We start from the raw sequence: 18,821 nt of genomic DNA on the forward strand, positions 1-18,821 counted from the left end.
TAGCACAGGGAACTATACTCAGTATTCTGTAATAACCTATAATGGAAAAGAATCTGAAAAAGAATATACATATGTGTGTGTGTGCGTGTGTATATTCCACTTTCTATAATTGGTAGAATAAACAAAACAGGCTGTGGAAGACTTGAACAACACTGTCCACTCACTTGATGTAATTGACATTTATCGAACATTCCACCCAGCCACAGCAGAATACAGCCTCTTTGTAAGTGCTCATGGGACAGTACCCAAGGTCAACTTTATCATGGGTCATAAAAAAAAAACCTTAAAATGTTTTAAAGAAATGGAAATCAAACAAAGTATGCTCTCTGACCACAAAGGAATTGAACTAGAAATCAGTAACAGAAAGATATCTGGAACATCCCCAAATATTTTGAAATTAAGCAACACACTTCTAAAATAACCCATGTGTCAAAGAGGGAGGAAAATTAGAAAATGAGCTGAATAAAGATGAAAATACATGTCACATGCAACTGATGTTGGGCTTAGGGGGAAATTTATAGTGTCAAATACTTAGGAAAGAGGAAAGGTCTCTAGTAATTCAGGTTCCACCTTAAGAAACTAGAAAGAGGAGCAAAGTAAACCCAAAGCAAGCAGAAGGAAGGAAATCAAAAATAAGAGCAGAAATCAGTGAAATAAAAGAGAGAGTAGAGAAAATCGGTGAAACCCAAAGCTGGTTCTTTGAAAAGAGTAAAACTGATAAACCTAAACCCCTGGCCAGACTGATCAAGGGAAAAAAAGAGAGAGAGAGGGGATGTGAATGAGCGGTGTCGGGAATGAGAGTGGGGTCTCTATGGACACTGAAAGGACGAGGGAAATACCGTGAACCACCCCATGCCCATAAGTTTGACAACTTAGAGGAAATGGACTAATTCCTTGAAAAACACAAATCACCAAACCATTCTCAGGAATAAATAACCTGAATAGTCCCATATCTATCAAAGAAATCAAATTTGTAGTTAAAAGCTTTCTAACAGAGAACTCCAGGCCCAGACGATTTCACTGGTGAATTCTACCAGACTTTCAAGGAAGAAATAATACCAATTCTGCAGTCTCTTCCAGAAAATAGGAGCGGGAAGAACCCAAGTCATTTTATGAGAGCAGCATTATCCTGCTACCAAAACAAGGCAAAGGCATTACAAGAAAATTAAAGACCAATAGTCCTGGTGAATATAAATATAAAAAATCCTCAACAAAATACTAGCAAAATAATGTTCATAGCAGCATTATTCACAAGAGCCAAAAGGTGGAAACAACTCAAATTCATTGATAGATGATTGGATAAACAAAATATGGTATATACATACATTGGAGTATTATTCAACCTTAAGAAAGAAGGGAATTCTGATACATGCTACAGCATAGATGAACCTTTAAGGTATTATGCTGAGTGAAATAAGCCAGTCACAGAAGGACACATATTGTATGGTCCACTTACATGAGGTACCTAGAATAGTCAAATTCATAAAGACAGAATGTAGAATAGTGATTACCAGGGACTGGGGGAGGGGGGAATGGGGAGTTCTTGTTTAATGGGTACAGAGTTTTAAGTCTGGGATGATGGAAAAAGTTCTGGAGATGGTGGTGATGGCTGTGCAACATTGTGAATACACTTAAAGCCATGGAACTGTACACTTAGAAATAGTTAAAATAGTAAATTTCGTGCTGTTTAAAATTTTACCACAATAAAGGAAATATTAACAAATGGAACCACTTGCCATATAATTTGCATCCGGCTTATCCCTTCCGTACAAACCCACTGCTAGATTTATCTTCCTAAAGCACAAGTCTAATTGTCATTTTTCTGCTCAGAATCTTCAATGCCCACCAGGTAGACTTTCTCACCTGACAGCTAAGCTTGCTGTAGCCGGGTCCCAGTTTACCTGTCTGGACAGGTCAACGTGACTGCTGTATACTTAGCTTCTGCTCTAACCAAACACAAATATGTGCTTCCCTAGAATACTTTAAAATTTATTATCTCCATGCTTTTATACATGGTTCTTTTGTTTCCTTGAATTATTTTCCTCACCCTAACCGATCTCTACCAGATACATTCTACTCATATTTCAAAAGCAACCGAAACTTGACATCTCCCTTGTCATCCTCTCTCTCTAGTTCTGATTTCTCACTGCAGCATATACCTCTCCCGTGTTGACTTTCCTAGTGTTTATTGACCACTTGCCTATTGATACTGTTTCTGTGCTGGGTTGGGGGAGTTCGGTAATGAATAAGATGCATCCCTTCCCTCTGACAGTTTGCTATCCTAGCACAAAAGACAGATTTACAAATATATATGTTCACAATAAATAATATGCTAACTGCTGAGCTAGAACAACAGGCACTTAATAGTACTTAACATGTTACCTTATGTGTAATATTTGTCCTAGTTTCTCTATCAGAGCACAAGCCCCTTCAAGGCAAGGTATCTCTCTACTTCCCTTCAGCACTTAAATCCTTGCATGAAGTGTGTACAGTTAAATATTTGCAACAAGTTTTTTATTAGATTTCTTTATTCCAGGCAACCAATAAAGCTTAACCAAAATTTTCACTACTATATCTTCAGTCTTTTTTCTTTGGGGGCATAAGCCAACCAACAATAAGCAAAACCTTAACCATTTTGTGGTTCCTGGGTAGAAAACACTAAGTAATTTTAGCAGTTTACAGAGGAACCACTCTGCTCCTCAAGGCTGATTTTATACAGATATTAGTTGCATTTACCTAAAAGTTCCTAGAAATAGAATAATTGCAAGTTGTGAGAATACCATATATCCTCATCCTGAGAAACTTAATAGTTCTAGGAAAAGATATAGAATGTGGGAAAACCTCCATTTCATCTGTGTGAAAAGTTTAAGTTCTACAAAACATTTTATAGAATATTTCTTTCAAATTGATTTACTTTTATCGAGCTATTCTGATTTGATATTTAAGAAGTTTGTTGACTACTACCAAGTTGGTATTTTAATTATGTTACAGGAACAGAGATCATGTCCCTGTTTTGCGGTGGCCCTGCTAAACCATGGCCGTGTGGTTTAAACAGTAAGGCTTATGCTATAGTTATTTTATCTGAGAATTAAATAATAAATCCCTTTTTTTTCATTTTTTGTAGAAGCAACTAAAATATAACTCCTTACTAAAAATGTTTAAAAACAGGTAGTATCACCAAACGCTAGATTTAAATAGAATCTTATGAACATTTACCGTAAAAGAAAAAAAAAAGATAAATTGTACCTCATCAAAAGTAAACTTCTGGGGGCTTCCCTGGTGGCGCAGTGGTTGAGAATCTGCCTGCTAATGCAGGGGACATGGGTTCGAGCCCTGGTCTGGGAGGATCCCACATGCCATGGAGCAACTAGGTCCGTGAGCCACAACTACTGAGCCTGCGCGTCTGGAGCCTGTGCTCCACAACAAGAGAGACCGCAATAGAGAGAGGCCCGTGCACCGTGATGAAGAGTGGCCCCTGCTTGCCACAACTAGAGAAAGCCCTCGCACAGAAACGAAGACCCAACACAGCAAAAATTAATTAATTAATTAATTAACTCCTACCCCCAACATCTTCTTTAAAAAAAAAAAAGTAAACTTCCAGACTTCCCTGGTGGCTCAGTGGTTAAGAATCCACCTGCCTTGCCATGGAGCAACTAAGCCTGTGCACCATAACTACTGAGCCTGCTAGAGCCTTCAAGCCACAGCTACTGAGCCCGCACGCCCCAACTACTGAAGCCCGAGTGCCTAGAGCCCGTGCTCCACAACAAGAGAAGCCACCGCAGTGAGAAGCCCGCTCACTGCAACAAAGAGTAACCCCCGCTTGCCGCAACTAGAGGAAGCCCTCGCACAGAAACGAAGACCCAACACAGCCAAAAATAAATAAATACCTAAAGGTGTATTACCTTTATGAAAATGCAAGCCACAGACTGGGAAAAAACATTCACTGTACACACACATGCGCGCACACACACATGCGCGCGCACACACACACATCTGACATAGTGCTTATATCCAGAATATATAAATAACTCAGAACTCAATAATAGGAAGATAGACAATCCAGTTTAAAAACTGGCTAAATATTTAACAGATGCTTTACAAAAGAAGATACACAGATAGCCAATAAAGGGATGCTCAACGTAATCATCAGGGACTTCCACGTCGTTGTGTCCAGCAGAAGTTATCCATGTTTATTGTGCAGTACACCATAGGATCAGTACATTACAGTCTACTAATCCATTCCCCATTGATGGGTATCTGAGTTATTTCTGGTCTTGAACTATTGTGAGTCAAGTTGCCATGAACATTCTGGTTCATGTTTTTTGGTGGATATATGCACCTATTTGGGGTTTATACCAACACCTCATGTACAGTGTAGGGGTTTGTATAGCTCTGTGGATACTGCTGGACAGTTTTCTGAAGTTGCGCCCATTTATACTCCTTGCAGTGATGTATGAAAATCCATTGTTCCATATCCTTGTCAACGCTGGATATTGTTACTCCTTTAATTTGAGCTGTTCTGGGAGTTCTGAAGTGATATCTCACTGTGGTTTTAATTTGCATTTTGTCATAACTGTTGAGCACTTTCTCATATGCTTATTGGACAGTGGAGGGATATGTAAATTAAAACAAGTATGAGAACACCACATAATTTACTAGAATGGCTAAATTAAAAAGACTGACATTACTGGGGGCTTCCCTGGTGGTGCAGTGGTTGGGACTCGCGCTCCCAATGCAGGGGACCCGGGTTCGATCCCTGGCTGGGGAACTGGATCCCACATGCATGCCGCAACTAAGAGTTCGCATGCTGCCACTAAGGAGCCCATGAGCTGCAACTAAGGAGCCTGCCTGCCACAACTAAGGAGCCCACCTGCCACAACTAAGGAACCAGCAAGCCTCAACTAAGGAGCTCATGAGCCACAACTAAAGGAGCCCACCTGCTGCAACTAAGATATGGTGCAACCAAATAAATAAATAAATAAAAGACTGGCATTACCAAGTTTTAATGAGGATGTGGAGCATCTGAAGCTCTCATACATTGCTGGTAGGAGGAAAACATGGTGCAGCCCCTTTGGAGAATTGTTTGGCAATTTCTTATATACTTAAACATATAATTATCATATGACCCAGTAAGTTCCACTTACAGGTATTTACTTAAGAAAGTGAAAACATACGTTCACACAAATACTTTTACACAAATTCTCATTGTAATTTTATTCATAATAGGATAATAGCACTGAGAAAATCAAATTTGCAAATAAAGATAGGTCATAATTTGGAAGCAGCACTGCTCACTAAGAATGCATTTTGTGAAACGTTTTCTCTTGCATTATGCCACCATTAATGAGTTGGTTATTGACTACCTAGACTATGCAGAAAGCAGTGGCATGAGTACTAGATTACAGGCCCCTTGTGGGCAGAGACCACATCTTACATTTTATTTGTATTCTGTGGTACCAAATAAACACAGAAAACGAACAGATCTGCATAAGAAACAGATAGGTACAATGTACTTAAAGTAGTTCCCAAATCGTTTATGTATTAATTCTAGAGTTGTTATATATGTACATAGGTCTGATGTTTTTGTCCAGCTTTGAAGATGTTCTGCTTGGGGTGATCGAGAAAGAGCCACAAAGTTGCCCAGCTTTCCCAAAATTCCTCCCTCTCCCCGAGTTCACGATAGAAACTGAAACAAAAATGCCACCTCAAGCTCCTGGCGCCGTGGCCGAAGCTGAGCGCGTGGCCGAGGACGTGCAGGGTTCCCTGTACTGTCACCCACTCCTTGGCTTCAGGTCGCCGGGAGGAGTAAAAGCTCTTCCAGTCCAACAAATTCTAAGACCTTGAGACTTTATCCTCTGTTATCTTAACCTTGGAATCAGTTCACGCAATTATTACAAAAGCAATTTGAAAGGTTAAAAGTGTCCCCTGTGTAAATTTATTACTAAGGAAATGAAAGCCAAGTTATCTGCCCACAGATAATTGCGAGTTTATTTTTCTATTTAGAGATATTTGCTGGTATGTTGATAGCCTCAAATAGTTGTTCTTAACCTTTTGGGGTCACAAACCCCTTTGAGAATCTGATAAGCCTCCTGCCTGCCTGCCCCTCTTCCCCACTCCCTCAAATATGTCTTGTTTTCCTGCTGTGTGCCAGGCATTGTTTTGGGGAGGCTATGCTTTGTACCGCCCCACCTCCAAAAAGTCTGTCTGCACACGTGCACACCATTTCACATACAATTTTAGGGTTTGTAGATTGAACTCCTGAAGCCCTCCTAGAGTCCAAAAATATCTTAAAAGTAATTGTATGGCTAAAAATACTTGACACTCTCACTAGACAGAATCTTAGTATTTGCAGGAATAACAACGGAGTGTCCTTCAGTTCAGGACCTGCCCAGGGAGACAAGATCCTCAAACTCCTTTAGATCACATGGGTGTGGAGTAGGAGACAAGGAATTTCACATTTCACCCTAATCAGAATAGGTGACCTGTGCCTGATCAGCAGGCTGGTTCCTGTGTGTCAGAGCAGCGGCTAGGGGGGGCCTTCAAGGACACTCTACCACCTCAGTCTGTGCTTCTTAGAAAGAAGGAATTTTAAAATTATACTGTGGTCACCGAATCTGTGTCTGTAAGCCTCCTCTGCCACTCTAATTGAAAAATTGACCTATTTTCTACAAACCATTGCTCAGGAGCTGATGTGTTTTCATATGTGATAAAGGGCTGCACATCTGCGGGGACGTGAGTGATGACACCTATCACTCTGACCTTAAACCCAGAATTGCTTTTTTGTTCTCTCATCAGTATTCAACTCATGCTGAAAGGAAGAGATCTAAACTGTAAAGGAGACTGTTTATCTAAAGAACTGGCATTCTGGCAATTCAAGAAGGCTCTGAAAAGCCTCATGGAAAGCAAACTCTCACTTTGGGTTTTTGTTTTTCTGTGTGTTGCGTTGTGACACCTGACAGCTCCTTGGAGCACACACGCTATCCGGGTCCACAGTGCTGATCTCGCCCTGACCGCCCAGTCCACACGGCCTTCACACGTCATCCTTTAGGGTTAGGGGACTCACTGCAGATAGGACCTTCACACAGATTTAACGGGGAAAAGCTGTCATCTCGGAACTTATTTAACTTAGCGATCTGGCATGCACAGATGAGGAGGACCATGTGACAGCGTCACATAAGGTGACGTACAGACACGACGTGAGAGTGAAATTAAGGAGAGGTCGCTTTTATTTTATCCTGAACCATAGAGACTTAACGTTCTCGACTTTACCGAGGAAACATCTACATAGTAATGCTATTTGGATTCATGCACTTCATTTGTGGCTTGGAGATGACTGTATTTTATCATTTGCTTTTGAGAGCCCAGCTTGACATGCTGCAAGTCTAAATCTTGGCAGAGAAAAACTGGATTCCAAACATTTTCTGAAATGCTTAACTAGTGAAGCATCTTTTAGTTTCCCTAACACAGTGCCCTGCGTGTGGCTACATCGAGTGTTCATGTCTGTTCTCTTAGAGTCTATTTTTTATGTTACTGATTTTTGTCCAGAAATCACTTAGTAGTTTCAAATAATCGATTTAAAACTGTTGGGTTATTACTTCTTAACCCACAGAAAGACAAATTATAATTTTTTCATGTTCTTATGGGTTTTGGAGAAAGAAAACAATTTTAGGCAAGAACTGGTGTTAGAATTATCCTCTCTTCAGCCTTAGGGCTCTAATTTAATAGTAGAACCAAACCATGATTCAACTATTTATAACAGAAAGGCCTTTGGGAAAAGTGGGGTCTGCTACTTCCACAATTATAGGTTAAGGTTGAAATGAAAAAAGTACAGAAACTCTGGCTCACTTTCTCCCAAGCACAAAGTAGCATTAGGGTCCCTTTTGCTAAACCACCGCCGTGTAAAATCTTAGAAATTTTTCAGTGATCATGTATTTTTATAGTTAGTGTACTTCAGCGAAGCTATTCCTATAACTAGTAAACACTTGATTAAATAATCTGATTCAAATATGAGGAAGTCTGTTTTTCACTGGAACAAGTTTTTGACCTATAGAAATACTCTGTTTTACATTTACCTTAAACATATATTTCTCAGAAACTACAGTTCTCTGAGACAAGACTTATTTTGCTATATTGAGATTCACTCCAGGTAACACATTTTCAGTTTGTTGCTGGAATAATTGACATTGCATATCAGTCTTATGTTTTTAAGATAATTTAGGTACTTGTATATGTAAGTTTCAGAGTACTATCATCAGACATGACTGGAATATGAATAAGTGTGTTTTCTGCCAGATCCAAGTACTGTTACTCATACTCTGAAGAGAAACGCATGTGATTTTTGCAGATTAATTGCATTCTTTGAGCTCTTAGCTGCTGGTGCCTGACAGGTAGTCCATCAGGAAGACTGGTCTATGGTAGCATTGTTATAATAATAAACACACAGAAAATGAGAACATCAGTGCCCACGCAGTGCTGGATCAACAGAATATACCGTCCTAGGGAGCGGATGACAAAACCCCATCAACATAACTTATGCCTAAGATTATCAGATGCTTGAAGCAAAATAAATTCTGAGTGAGATCAGAAGAATAAAAGGGATGATGTGAGGAAACCCTGTGCTGTGAGCCCTGGGTAAGTTGTAGTCGGTCCCTGGGGAGGACCTGGCACATCTAGACTGCGACGTTTAGTTAAGCCAGAATAGTGGCAGCCATCATGTAAGATGGTACAAGATCTTGACGTCTTGGATTCCAGCTCAACTCAGCAAATACCTGTTGAATGTGCCACATGCTGGTCATTATGCATTCAAGTCCCGCCCTCCAGGAGCTCAGGTCTAGTGGGGGAGCAGTTTGGCAAACACTTAATTATGACATATGCTTTTTTTTTTTTTTTTAAGTCCAAGGATGTGTGAAAAACTATGGGAGCAAAGAAACACTTGAGACTGTTTCCCCCTAGAGGAGTCTTGAAGGACAAGGACTCAGGGAGGGAAGACACCTCAGGAGCCCACGCTTGTTATTTGACTCCTGGGAGATTTGGGGATTAACCAGCAAGATATGGACAAATGAAAACGTAAGTTTAAATGGCCAAGAAAACAGAATCAGTTGTTTCTTTTTTTTTTTTTTTTTTTTGCAGTACGCGGGCCTCTCACTGCTGTGGCCTCTCCCGCTGCGGAGCACAGGCTCCGGACGCGCAGGCTCAGCGGCCATGGCTCACGGGCTTAGTTGCTCCGCGGCATGTGGGATCTTCCCGGACCCGGGCACGAACCCGTGTCCCCTGCAACGGCGTTGTTCCTATTTATTTTTATTATTACCTGTGACTTTTTCTGCTTCCTAATTTTTTTTAATGTTTATTCACACTGTTAAATCTCCTAGACTAAAGCAACTTTCCCCTGAAATAAATAAAATTAGGGAGTTAGTATATAATGGAGAAGATCCCACGTGACCTTTCATGAACCTGAGGGCAGTAGCAGACTTTAAGATTTCCATTTTGGGAAGATAAAGCCCTCTGTGGAGACTTGAAAGGTCTAGTGACATAACATGCATTTGTTAGAAATGAAAACTTTTTTGAAAGATAAATCCATCTTTTTCTTTGGAGATAATAAATTCTCGTTTATAGTTGGAGATTAATATTAATTTGATCCAAATTAGTGCAATGCTCTAGTACAGAGGCTGCTTCTGTTGTCATTGTTTATGGCATTAACTTTGTAAGGAAGTTAATTTATTTAGCCAGAGGGAGGCTGTTCTTACTTCACAGTATTTGTTTAGGTTTTCTACTGTTTCCCTCAAAATGTTCATGAGTATTAGTCACGCATAAAAGAGAAGCTGCTTGCCATCTGCTGTGAACCTTCCAGTATTTGGAGATCATGGGACCACTGATTTGTGAGGTGCAGTTAAACTATGTCACATGAAAAGAACCAGACCAGGGGCCAAAGATAACAGTGCTATGCAGACTCTCGGGGGCCAGCGAAGGTTTTGTTTTACAAGATCGTGTCCGTGTTTGGTCAGTGAAGCTGTGGCAGAAGGTGAATGAAAGAAAGTTACTTTAAAGGTATTAACGTGCCGAAGGAATGCATTTTTAGTGCAAAGCGTTCCGAACGGGGTAGAAGTGCCGGGTCAGCACAGAGCAGCCAAGCGCAGCCTGTGTCCCTCCCGGCTGTGGATGCCAAAGCTGGCCTCGCATCCCCCGCCCTCAGGTACCGTGCTTCTCGCGTGCCCTTCCTCCTTCCCCCCTCCCTCCCTGCCATCCTTCCTTGGGACCCTTTGAGAGTTCACATGAACCTTAGGTTAAACAAGATGGATTCGCATCTCTTATAACCAAGCCTACACATCATTCAGACATGAAAATTGTTTTCATACTTTATGTATTTCGTTTGTAAGGCTGGGGGAGGGGCGTATTTTATGGAAACAGATTGAACCAGGAAACATGACTGTGGCCATGAGAGAGAGACCACCCTCCTCACTAACGAAGAAAGTGTTTGAACCACACACCTGCGCCTAACCTCCAGCTCTGACATTTCATGCCTTTCACTTTCTAATTGCTGAACTATCTTGCGATCTTTCGGTAGGATAGTAGCTGTGTGTGTGTGCTTACAGCCAAATGCCATTCACCAGTCACCATCCGTGGGGTTGAGCTACAAAAACTGGGACAGGGTAAATGGTACAAGGAATTCTGTATTCGAGCAGAGTCTCAACAACAAGTGTCTACACCAAACGTATGATCAGATGTTCTTGGTCCTTCCACTGGGATTATTATTCCACTCATTTGAGAAAGACTTCATGAAAAGAATGGGGTTTGAAGGAATTTGGAGATTTTTGGCTTATCCTTAAGTGCCCAGAAGAGGTTTGTGTAATTTACACTGCCAGGTTTCCATGGCTTTCCTAGTGAAAAGAGAGAACTTAAATGCCTTCTTTGCTGCCTACTGGCTAAAAAAATATATTTCCTATCCTTCTGAGAGAAATTACTGAGATTATTTTTAAAGAGAGTGAGGGCGGGGTGGGTTGGGGAGCGGGGAGGAGAGCATTACCGAGTCAGACACCCTTATCCTGCCTACGTAACTTCACCTACGCAGTTATGTCTTATCTGCTTCCTAACTGTATGGCTATAGGCCTTGTATTTTAAAGTTGCACAAATAGTAGCATGAGTATCGTTAAAAGATTGCAAGCCGGGGCTTCCCTGGTGGCGCAGTGGTTAAGAATCCGCCTGCCAATACAGAAGACACGGGTTCGAGCCCTGGTCCGGGAAGATCCCACATGCTACGGAGCAACTAAGCCCATGTGCCACAAGTACTGAGCCTGTACTCTAGAGCCCGCGAGCCACGACTGCTGCACCTGTGTGCTGCAACTGCTGAAGCCCGCACACATAGAGTCCATGCTCTGCAACAAGAGAAGCCACCGCAATGAGAAGCCCGTGCACCACAACGAAGAGTAGCCCCCGCTCGCCACAACTAGAGAAAGCCCGTGCACAGCAACGAAGACCCAACGCAGCCAAAAATAAATAAATAAAATAAATAATTAAAAAAAAAAAAGATTGCAAGCCACCTTCATGATTTGGAGTTGAAACGTATTTGAAGTCAAATATGGAACAAATGACAAATGTCTTAAGAGATTTATAGAAATATTTGTTAAAACATAAACTAGAGAGGTAAATCCCCAGAGAACTTCCAGAATGTACTCACGCAGCACGCTAACGAGAATCAGAGGTTTCCTAATGAAGGCGCATCAAGGACATTTGCCGTTCCCTCTGTGACCCTCTTAACTAGCCTCTTAAAATTTGATCAACTTTGGATTTTGCTGCTAGAGACATTAAAAAAGAAGAAAATATTTGTATCGAATACCATCAGCTTGCTCTCTCTCATGTCTGTTGTACCTACAATATTCAGACATGAAATCTAACATGGAAGTTTTGCTTTCCTAATCTTTCTTGCAGAATTAAGAGGAAAATAGAAGATGTTAATAGATGGGGTTTTCACAGATATGACCAGGCGACGGTACATTGCCTGTTGCCTCAAACATTGCTTTTTTCAACCCGAAATCTCCAAAGCATGACGTATACCAGGACAGGGCAGTTTTAGGCAGAATTTCACAGCTCTGATATTGAAGTCCTGTGTTCATCAACAGGAAGAAGATTGCCCCCAAACGTGTCTTAGCGCGGGGAGTCTCATGTGGGCATCATTAGGCGGTTCAGGGTCTTCCTATTCTTTGCTCCACTGTGGGGTTGCTTACCTCCAAGAGTGATGTAGGAACAGCTGAGCTGAGCCTCATGCACCACAGTGCCCTTAAAGCCCACCTGGACCTCGGCGGGGCGGCTGGGCAGCGGCTGGTACCCAGGCGTGGTGGGTGGGAGGAAGGCTCGCAACATGGTGGGTCCCGGAGCACTCAGAGCATCTCTACTGGTCCCGTCTCGGTGCCCCGCGAGGCTGTGCCTCGTGTCAGGTGACGGCGATCACTCCAAGTTTGAGAATGCCAGAACCACACCACCTTCTCCGGTCCTTTTCAACCTGGCCGTCTTCTTTCTTCCCTGTGGCGCCCGCTGCCCGCACAGGCCGGCCTCGCCCTGTGGCCGCCCAGGAGAACTGGGGGTGAGACGTGAGGGTTCTGTCTGCCCATCGGCTCCTCACCTCCCTGACGGTGACAGGCTCTGGTTTGCATGGGCCACCACCAGCTGCTCCAGTGCCCCTCGTTCAGGACAGAGATAGGTTTGTCCCGGCTGGAAACGTGCGCCTGAGAGGCGGGAGCTGCGGTGGAATGTGGCTCTCTCTGTGAAACTATTTTAAGGAGAAAAAGTTAGGCCCAGTTCTACTCGTTATCTTGCCTTGCTCTCAGGAGCCAGGACTGTTGGTAAATCTGTTTCTCCTCCTTGACTATTTAAATTGTACATTCAAACTGCATATTAACTGGGGTGAAAAGAACTGTTTCCAAATGACCCCATTTTAATCTTAAAGTCACGTTGCTTTAGAGAGAAATGGTCAGGTCCTAAGGAAATCTCCACAACGTCTCCGTGAGGCTTCAGAGCCAGCCTTCCCGTCCTCCCCTTCAACATCTGAAAGATGTGTTCACAGCATCTTCCCCCTCCATCTGCATTTCAGTTTTCTCGTAGTAATAACATCGTCAAACCGCTTTTCTATTTATATCAACAGTTTCCTTGGCATCCAGTCCTTATGAGAACCTAGTTCCTTATGTCAAATGCCACAAATGTGTAACATCCCCCCAAAATGGCACCCAAAATATTTCTACTTATATGTTCTACTGAAGAAACACAAATGGCTGTTCTTCCCCTGCTACTGGGCTTCGAATTTCTTAGTTGTGTGTTTCTCTCCCCTGTTACCTCTTTCCTGCTTTGATAGTTTTGGAAAGTTCCATCTCCAAGGAAAGGAAGTTTTCACTCTAACCAAGGAATAGAGCAGGATCCTGGTTTTGTAACGAGGATTAAAGCCTCCAAAACATACAACGTCTTCGGATTTTTTAGTCGCTGAATGTCGGTGATCCGATCCACTCTCGCTCAGGGGAGCACAGAGCAGGTGGGTCGGCGTGTGGGAAGCTGTTGGGGCAGCTGGCGCTGGGGATTAGGGTTGATGGACCGGGAACAGCCTGGAATCAAGTTCTCAGAGACTCGCTTAATGATCTTGAGATGAAATAATTTCTTTTTGATATTAAGGCTCTCAGCGCATAGGCTTTAGAACTCAGACGTTCTTTTTTCCAGAGTATCCATGTATCAAAGAGGAGTATGTGTGTGTATTTCTAAGAGGACACAATGGTTCCATCAAGAAAAAACTGCCCCCCCTTGCACACGCAGGTAAGATAAAGTTTCCTGGTGCACAAATCACACCAGAAGTTGACGCCATTGCCACCTTTTGGCAAGTTGACAGTTCAAATTTATAGGGTCCTTTTAAAGACATCTCCTTAACACAGCACTAAAACGACATCTCCTGTACCCTTTGATTTCTGAATCTTGACTAACAAGAAGCAGAAACGCCCACCGAGTCATTGGTCAGGTGAGTGGGGGGAAAAGTTCTCAAAGTATCACAGCTGTTTTAATGACCAAATTATATTCATATAATTAAATATTTTGTAAGTTTAAAATTTTAAAATAATTTCTTTAAAAAATATGTTGGTTTTCATCACCCTACCATAACATGGCAGCTATTTCAGTGAAGTTTTTTTTAACATGTATATATAGTTAGTGTATTATTTATATGATTAATACCACCAGATCCTCAACTAGATAGTTATAAATGTATTTTGGACCTGTTTAGCCTTTGCTATAAAAATGACCTAGACAGGCACATATTAAGGTATACAATTTGTTTGAAAATTGTTAAATGAATCAATAGCAGCTATATTATGCCACATTGTTCTTTCACTACTAAATCATTCAGTCAGAGTTGTACCTCATCTTTCAACAGTTGTAAATATTACGTGCAGACACTTTGGAGTCAGAGATTTATCACTGAATTTTGTTTTTCCTGCACCGTGACCTCACTTAGGGCTTTCAAAGCCAATCTTTCAGTTACTAACACCTTCCTGGGAGAAGGGGAAGGGAGGGAGGCTTCCAGGCCTAATTTGTGCTTCAGGTTTCCAATACTTAACAAAGAAGACGGAGTGTGTGTGAGTGTCTGCCGGGCCTCTGGCGGCAGTGATGTTTCAGAGCTGGAGCTTAGAGTCGAGGCTCGTTTTCAGTCTGTTCATCCACTTAAGAAGCATTCTCCACGTGCCTGTTGTGTTCAGGTGCTGTATTTTTAAGGACAACATACTTCAGTGTGTGTCTGTGTGTGCCTGTGTGTGTGCACGTGTGTGTTCTCTGTGGGCCTAAAAAGCCCCAGTGCGAGGTTTTCAAGCTTGAACTCCAATGACTGGTTTCAGTTATCCAAGAAGTATGTATTTCCCTCAAGATAGAAAGTGAATTTCTTTCCATTTTGTAGTTTTGAAGATGCTCATAATTGGTTTGATGTGTTTTTTGCAGTGTCCATTTATGGAATTTGGTTTTACGACAAGGAAGAATGCCAAAGAATTGCAGAGCTTATGAAAAAGTAAGTGCTGCGGGCTGAGTATTTGTCAGGACCCGGTGCTTTGTATTTCTAAGGGTACGTAGCTACAGTGTAATCTAAACAGAGCATGTCTCTGACAGCAGTCCTTTTCACCATGGTTAGGAACACATTCACTATTACTTAATAAATGAAAAATAAACATAAATGACAATGTTTTACATTTCCACTAGGTAAGATTTATTATGCAGAAGGGTTCCCCTCATTTTTTTTCTGCACGTGTGAAGAATCTATAATATGAATTTTTCCAGATGGCAGTTTACCTTAACATTATCCTCCTTTGTAAATTAGCAGCTTTTTCCCTTGAAAAGTTATCAGTGTATTTCAGTGAAGAGAACATTCAGAGCCCTTCTAAAAGGCTGCCCCAGGTTCTCTGGGGTGCACACATCCTTCCCGCCCTGAAGTCTGCCCGTGGGGTTCAGACCTCCCTCCCTTCTGACCCTGCGAGGGCTTCGGAGAGTCTGTATTTTCAGTTCCTTTGGGAGTATCTGAACTAACACTAATTTAGTGAGCAGTAGACAGCCCCTCTCTCTGTCTCTCTGTCTCTCTCTCGTCACTAGTCTCTTTTTTTGTTAATCTCACGAGGCCTTGTGATTCATCCCAGTCTGCACTGGGGGAAACTGAAATGACTGTCTGCCTGTCCCACTCTTGCTCCCCTGAGGACCCTGAGAGGAGGCCCGGGTCAGCATCCTGTCTCCTCTGGGATCCATCAACCCCTTTCACCGGTTCTTGAGCCCCAGGCCTGCTCACTGGGAGGCAGTTATTTCCCTGCATTTATGCAGATGGTTTAGAGCCTCAGAAGGAAATGAGTTTCCTGCACGTGCTGGATCTGACCCAGGACTGGACTCGGCCGAACACAGGGTCTGGCTGCCGCCAGCGCGGATTCGACAGAGCAGCTCCGTCTGCAAAAGAACCATTTTTCAATGTTAAATCCCGGGTCAAGGAAATGGCTAAAAGGTGACCCCAAAATATGGAATGTGGGGAGTACTTTTTTATAAATAAGATTGATTTCTGAAAAGCCTAGCTTGTGAGAGCCAAGTTTAGGTAAGCGGCTCAAGCTGCAGGTGGTGATTAAGTGTGTTCACACTAGTATTTACCACCATAACAGCGAGTTCCTAGAACACCCATGTTATTGTAAACTGTGCAGTGGATGATAATAGCAGGATCTCATGCAGATTAAAAAACACCCTGTTGCCCAGCCAAGAGGCCGCGTAAAGATTGTCAGATTCCCCGGTGATTCCTTCACAGCTGGGGCTGGGAACTGATCACTGGTGAGCGACAAGCCGCCAATGTGTGTGGATTCCCTGACTGTCCTCACTTAGAACTGAACCTCTCATTGAGCCCTCGGGTCTCCTTCCCTGTAAACTTCGCGGAAGTGATGAAGGAGCGTGAACTGCAGTCAGAGCCCACACAGGGAGCGCTACTCCTCTCAGCAGCGCTGTAGCACGGAGGAGCGACCTGGCCTCCCTTCTGTGCTGTGTTCAGGAAAGCAGAAGGCGCTGCTCACTGCTGTGTTTTCGTACCCCTCTCCTGGGGTGGGATCTTCGCTGTGTTTCTAAACCACAGGATTCGAGGGGCTGGAATCAGCCACGCTTTGCCTTCAAGGCCCTTTGGAACCAGGGGCAGACGCCCGATTTGCCGTGCGGTTTGCCCAGGGTTTGAGAACCCTAAATTGGGTTTCCTCAGCAACACACGACTCCTTTCTACTGCCCTCAGTGTGGAGTTGGCAAACTTCTTCTGAGAAAGACCAGTAGTGAATACTTTCGGCCTTGCAAGGCCGACCGGTCTCCATCCCAGCTGCTCAGCCCTGCCCTGGCTGTGTGACAGCTGCCACAGGCCATGCGTCATTAACTTTCTGTACAAAACAGGCCCGGGCGAGGGTGGCCCTCCCCACTCTAGAGGTGTACGTGTGGTCAGTGTACTCAGGACCTCAGCTCCCATTTTTCTTCTTTCAGTTCCAGCAGTCTTATTTCTAACGTGATTAAAACAAGATAAAAACAACTGGGTGAGAACTGGATGGTTTCAAAAACCGGTTGTGTTGAGTTGGCTTTTCTGGTGTGGATTTCCCTTCCTATTTTCTAGCCTCACTCAGTACGAACAGTTGAAAGCGCACCATGGAGCGGGGGTGGCAGTGGGGGCGTCCCCCGTGGGCCTCGGCTCGGGAGAGCGCAAGGAGGTGGACATCTTACGGATGCTCACCAAGGCCAGAGACGAATACGCAAAGGTGAGTCTTGTCTCCTGCGATGCAGACTTAAACTCCGCGTGGGGACCTGCGCCCTGAGACGGACTTGGTGCCGTGCCTTCCGTCAGACAAAAGTGCAGGAGAAATACAATCTTTATTGGTTTTTAGTAGGCTGTAGACTGTTTGCCTTTAAGTGGATTCAAAGGCAGCCCGGGAAATCAGTAACCTTCGTATATACAAATAGCCTCCAATAAGAAGACCCCATTGACAGTAGCAACAAATTAATATAAAATTCTTTGGGATAAAATTAACAAGAAATGAGCGCAACCTGTGTGGAATAATCATGGCTCTCCTTGGTGGTACTAGGGCACTAGCAGTAGGAAGGACATCCAACCCCCTTCCTCTGAAAATCGGTGGTCGGTGGAAAGAATTAAGCATTTATCCTGCCTGGCCAGGGGCACCGGATAATCCAGGTTGATGCGGGAAAGGCCTTCTCCACCACAGAGCTCCAGCTGTTAAATGTGGACGGAATGACAGAGCCTAAAGCCCTGGTGGAGTAACTGAGTCAGGCACGGGTCATCCGTAATGCTCGTGCTGTGAGAAAGGCGGACGGAAACCTGACCACGGGCGGGTCGGGCGGCCGCGCACCGCGGCTGAACGTCGAGTACGCGGCATGCCTGGAAGTGTTCCTGAGCCTAAGTCTTGAGCGCTAACAGAAAATGACAGGGGAGGGGAACAGGGCAGGTAGAAAACAAGTTAAATGACACCAGGAAGCAGTCAGAAAGGCCGTGTGCGGCGTGGGTTCCTCGGGGACACCCTGCCAGGCTTCTGCATGTGCCTTGGAGGCGGGGCCAGAGGCCGCACTACTGGAGACAGACACCCCCGCAGGCATCTCTGTGCGAGTCCCGAAGGTGGTCAGCGCTGCCCGCCCGAGGGCTTGTTGAACGAATGTGAACAAAGCGCGGTTTCACCCACCCGCCCTGTCACGGCCCGGACCCAGGTGCTTTCTCCCCAGCTTCGGCCAGTAACAGCAAGCTCTGGATCCGCTTTTTATTTTGTTTGATTCTTCAACAGCCGTGAAAAAATGTCCCAGTGACTTAATTATACTTTACTAACTGTACTATGTCAGGGACAGTGAAGATTCATCTTAAAGGTGCCATTTTTGCCCTCGAGGAGCTTAGGTTCTGTGATGCCGGCAATAACAGTGGCCGGTATAGATAAGAAATGCAAACGCTGAAGAAAAATTATTTTCTTTCTTCTCCCCCACTCCTCCCAACACACAGACACATACGCAAACACACACACTGTATTGTTTCTATTTTATGATGTTTTGACTTGTTGAAAGTCTGGCTGGGGAGAGACTGTCCCTCCCCAGCCAGCCAATTCTCGGAGATACCAGAGGCCTAGCCAGGAGGGTGCCTGTGACCGGGAGACCCAGCCCTGTCTGCCCGCCTACCCCGGGGTGAAAGTCCTCCGCCCCGGTCCTATCAGGGCCACTCCTGTCATCCGGAGCCCCTGAAATGATTCAGACACGCCAGTCCTGAAGTGCAGAGACCCCGGCGAAGGCTGCAGCCTTGGTTCTGCCCTCGGTCCTGCTTCCTG

At 43.8% G+C, this 18,821-nt stretch overlaps 1 protein-coding gene across 2 annotated transcripts in view; it reads left to right on the forward strand.

Annotated features, from left to right (window-relative positions):
* DCP1B (decapping mRNA 1B) overlaps nt 1–18,821 on the forward strand; it is a 44,642-nt gene that overhangs the window by 15,342 nt on the left and 10,479 nt on the right. For both annotated transcript variants that reach the window (XM_060113283.1, XM_060113284.1), the window contains 2 exons: nt 14,956–15,022; nt 17,120–17,261. In XM_060113283.1, the coding sequence (XP_059969266.1) occupies nt 14,956–15,022; nt 17,120–17,261 (209 nt within the window). The remainder of the gene's footprint in view (nt 1–14,955; nt 15,023–17,119; nt 17,262–18,821) is intronic.

The sequence above is a fragment of the Mesoplodon densirostris genome, chromosome 11 (genome assembly GCF_025265405.1).
Source record: "Mesoplodon densirostris isolate mMesDen1 chromosome 11, mMesDen1 primary haplotype, whole genome shotgun sequence".
NCBI classification, from domain to species: domain Eukaryota; kingdom Metazoa; phylum Chordata; class Mammalia; order Artiodactyla; family Ziphiidae; genus Mesoplodon; species Mesoplodon densirostris.